General features: G+C 37.9%; 1 protein-coding gene across 1 annotated transcript; it reads left to right on the top strand.

The window, feature by feature from the left end:
• Positions 1-631: 631 nt before the first annotated feature.
• Positions 632-3213, top strand: LOC132056527 (scarecrow-like protein 8). The gene has a single exon (XM_059448768.1). It carries the CDS (start codon positions 856-858, stop codon positions 2791-2793), a length of 1938 nt encoding a protein of 645 aa, XP_059304751.1. The 5' UTR covers positions 632-855; the 3' UTR covers positions 2794-3213.
• Positions 3214-4302: the final 1089 nt, after the last annotated feature.

Below are 4302 nucleotides of genomic sequence, written 5' to 3'. Positions count from 1 at the left end.
ATTTTGAGTAAAATGATAATCGCTGTTTCAAAATAAGTGATATTTTACTTTTTCATTTTATATCAAAAATAAATAGCGTTTTATATAATCAAGAAAGAATTTGCTTTTTTCTTCTAACCCTTATTTTAATAAATGGTTTTACACTATTAGGGGTCGTCTTTTTGCTAGTCGAAATAGTAATCCCGGGACTAATTTATCCCATATAGTGGGATTATTTTATAATCTAAAAGATGGTATAAAATAATATATAATGGAAAGAAGGTATAAGGTGCTTTTTTTTTATATCACGTTTGGTACTATAAATTTATTCTTATTTTATATTATACCAAATGGTTAAAATTACACTATATCTTGAACCAAACGACCACTTAAAGTACTACTAGTTCTTTTTCCAAGGCAATTTAGTAAGGGCATGAGAGTAAAATACTTTCTATATTCTAAGAGTGAGTAAATTTTTAAAGGTGTATCCATGTTAAAAACTAAACGGAAAGTCTTACTTATTTATTGCCTTACGTAATTAAGGATGAATGTGAATAAAATTATTTTTTTCTTAATCTTCTAAGTAGACACTTATTTTGTACAAAAATAAAAGGGCTATACGAGTGAGTAAGGCACACAAAAGACCACAAAACCAGAGGACTGAATAGCCGGTTGATTCAAAACTACCCAACTTATAATCATTACAAGAATCAATCAAATAGCTTAATACAAGCTACCCCCCTCTCTCTCTCTCTCTCCCCCTCTCCTCTCCCTCTATAAGGAAACTACCTTTTCCCCCTGTAATGCAGAATTTTGATAAAGATCCAAACTTTCTGCAATTGTAGTTTTGAGGTTTCTTTTAACAGATCGAAAAAGATGTCATCAGGTTTTTCCGGTGATTTCTATAGTGCCAATACTGGAAGATCCACCATGATGCCTATGAATAATAACAACTCTTTAAGGCCTCAGGCTCAAGTACAACTTCCTTATTCTTCACAACTATCTGGAATTTTACCCGACCCGGTTACTCAGATCGTTCATCAAGGGAGACCCAATTTGATTGGGAAACGATCTCTTGCTGAGTTTCAACAACAACAACAACAATTTCAATACCTACAACGACAACAGCACCAACAACAACAAAATCAACAACAACTACAATTTCTACAACAACAACAGCAACAGCAGCAACAAGGGCTTGGGTTTTATCTACGTAACGTAAAACCAAGAAGTTACCAGCAGTCTTCTCTTATCTCCCCTGTAGATTTTTCTGTTGCTGCTGCTGCTGCTGCTTCCTCAATTTCATCGAATTCAAATGCTTCCACGCGCCACCCTCTTCAACTCAGGTCACAGTCAGGGTTTTTAACTCCTAATATCCAGAATTATTCCTCTGGGGTTTCTGTTTCATCGCTAAATCCGGTTCAAAACAGAGCAACCATGGGAGTCCAAGAATTGTTGTCACAGGAATCAGAGAAAAAGATGATGAATTGTCTTCAAGAAATCGAAAAACAGCTCTTAGACGACGACGACGACGACGAAGGGGATACAGTTTCAGTTGTTACAAACAACGAGTGGTCGGAGACAATACAGAATCTTATAACCCCTTCTCAGAACCAAAACCAAAATCAGAAACTTGCTTCACTATCACCATCCTCATCAACATCTTCATGTGCTTCTTCAACAGAATCTCCACCATTAACTTGTCCCAAACAATCCATAATAGAAGCTGCTACAGCAATATCCGAAGGAAAAAACGATGTTGCAGTGGAGATCCTCACGCGCCTGTCACAGGTTGCTAACGTTAGAGGCTCATCCGACCAAAGGCTAACAGCATACATGGTTTCAGCTTTACGGTCGCGCGTGAACCCCACGGATTACCCACCGCCAGTCATGGAGTTGCAGAGCAGAGAACACACGGATACAATAACACAGAAGCTGTACGAGGTATCTCCATGTTTTAAGCTAGGTTTCATGGCAGCAAATCTAGCAATTCTTGAAGCTGTAGCAGACCACAACAAGCTTCACGTCATTGATTTTGACATAGGCCAAGGTGGACAATACGTGCATTTATTGCATGCACTTGCTGCAAAGAAATCAGATAAACCAACAATCCTAAAGATCACAGCTTTCACTGAAAAAATAAGCGGAGTTGACGAGAGAATCAGTTCTATCGGATTAGGTCTGAAATCTACAGCGAACACAGTTGGCGTTTGCTTAGATTTCAACGTAATGGCATGTAAGGTTACTGAGTTAACCAGGGAAAAACTTGGGGTTGAGCCAAACGAGGCATTAGCAGTGAATTTCGCATTCAAATTATACAGATTACCCGACGAGAGCGTAACAACGGATAATCAAAGAGACGAGCTTCTCAGGCGCGTGAAGGGTTTATCACCGAACGTGGTAACGGTGGTAGAGCAAGAAATGAACGGCAACACAGCCCCGTTTCTGGCGCGTGTGAACGAAGCGTGTGGGCATTACGGCGCGTTATTCGACTCGCTAGACGCGACTGTGTCCAGGGATAATACTGAACGAGTCAGGATAGAGGAAGGACTGAGTCGCAAAATGGCTAACTCGGTAGCGTGCGAAGGGAGGGACCGCGTTGAAAGATGCGAAGTGTTTGGCAAGTGGCGGGCCCGAATGAGCATGGCCGGGTTCGGGCCGAGGCCCGTTAGTCAACTCATTGCAAACTCACTGCGGTCCAAGCTTAACTCAGGAACACGTGGCAACCCAGGCTTCACTGTGAATGAACAAAGTGGTGGTATCTGTTTTGGTTGGATGGGACGAACACTCACCGTCGCATCTGCTTGGCGTTAACTTTGTCGTTATTCACATTTAAAGTGTTTCTCTTCTCTAATTAGTATAATAATTAGCTTATTAATATTAATCTTCAATGTGATTTGCTGTATTAAGGGGTTTTTAAATTTTGGTTATTGTTATTATCAATTCATGGAAATTCAGAAGAAGAAGTAATGGATGATGTCCCACATTCGAAAAAAGGCATGAATATTAATATTAATATTTAGATTCCTTTTTGTAAATATTGTGTTAGTGCATGTATCGCTGTGGAAGCATTTTTATTTTTTCGGTTTTTGGCAGAATGCAGACTTTGTGTTTGTGTAAACGAATGGCTTTAGATGTTGAAAACTTTGGGTCCACCAGTTTAGATTATTTTGCTAGAGTCATATGGTTAGTTGGGTGAAGTACGTGTATTAATGAATTTGGTTCTATGGTGCATCTTGCATTTCTTTATTCTTCTTCTTTTTAATTTTTTTTCCTTACGTGTTGTTGGTGTTGGTGTTACTTTTAACTAATTGAGCATCTAAGGAGGTTCACGTGTAAGTATTGTTTATCAGATTGGCCAGTTGCCACCGAACATTTTGCCAAAGGGGTTTGTTTCTCATTCACGCATGTATAATTATTGGGTGCCAATATACCAAATTAACAATTAAGCAAGCCAGTTTCATGTGAACTAGTCTTGCTTCATCTTTCTCCATAAGATTGCACCTAATTTTTGTAATCACCCTACTTAGGACGGATTACTATTAAAGTAAAATTAAGGGAAGGGTATCATGATCAATAACTAACTGCCTGAATATTTTCAGGATTTAATAAATACATGATTAGAGTAACAAAAATGCAATAATTTTGTTGTATTTTACCATATTATAGCAGGTTATGTGTTTTTATTTTACAAGTTACTAATCTCACTTATTATGAACGATTATATGTTGCACTAGTAGTATAGGTAAGTTCATGTTGTGCCGTTCATGTTTTTGTCGTCGACATCCCACGAGATATGTTCAACTAATCACGAGGCGTCGTAGTGAGATGGATGACACCGCTCCATCCTTAATCAAATACTTCATGTTCAAACCTTGAAAAATAAAAGAACCTTGATAAGGAACGTTTCCTCCTTTATTAGGCTTTATGTGGCTCTAATTTGAATTAGTTAATGCCAAATTAGGTAGTTGAGAAACCAAAAGAAGTTAAAAGCAAGCAAGAAAAGATCCATGTTCTATTACCACCTTAACAGTTGAGCTCATGAAATGTGTGTGTGCTTTTTTTAAGTATTATTATTATGTGCTGGTATAGTTTATATGGAATTTGAGTTCACTATTTTTGTTTATTTTAGTGATCTAGAGAAATCTAGGGTATGGTAGCTTGAAGGGTGAAGGCAAGTTGATCTGCAAGAAAAGAAAAGTATGGACTAATGGAATCCACGAGGCAAAGCAAAAAAATTTTGTGGTGAAAATATCAATTGGAGGGGGGAAATTAAGGACACCACAGAGAAGAGTTAAGGTTAAGCTCAGATAGACATAAACA

This window comes from Lycium ferocissimum, chromosome 5 (genome assembly GCF_029784015.1).
Source record: "Lycium ferocissimum isolate CSIRO_LF1 chromosome 5, AGI_CSIRO_Lferr_CH_V1, whole genome shotgun sequence".
Classification (NCBI taxonomy): domain Eukaryota; kingdom Viridiplantae; phylum Streptophyta; class Magnoliopsida; order Solanales; family Solanaceae; genus Lycium; species Lycium ferocissimum.
This window is presented reverse-complemented; position numbering and strand designations above follow the sequence as displayed.

What these genes read in the sequence shown, in the direction of transcription:
- LOC132056527 (XM_059448768.1), top strand. Translation starts at nt 856, where the DNA reads ATGTCATCAGGTTTTTCCGGTGATTTCTATAGTGCCAATACTGGAAGA.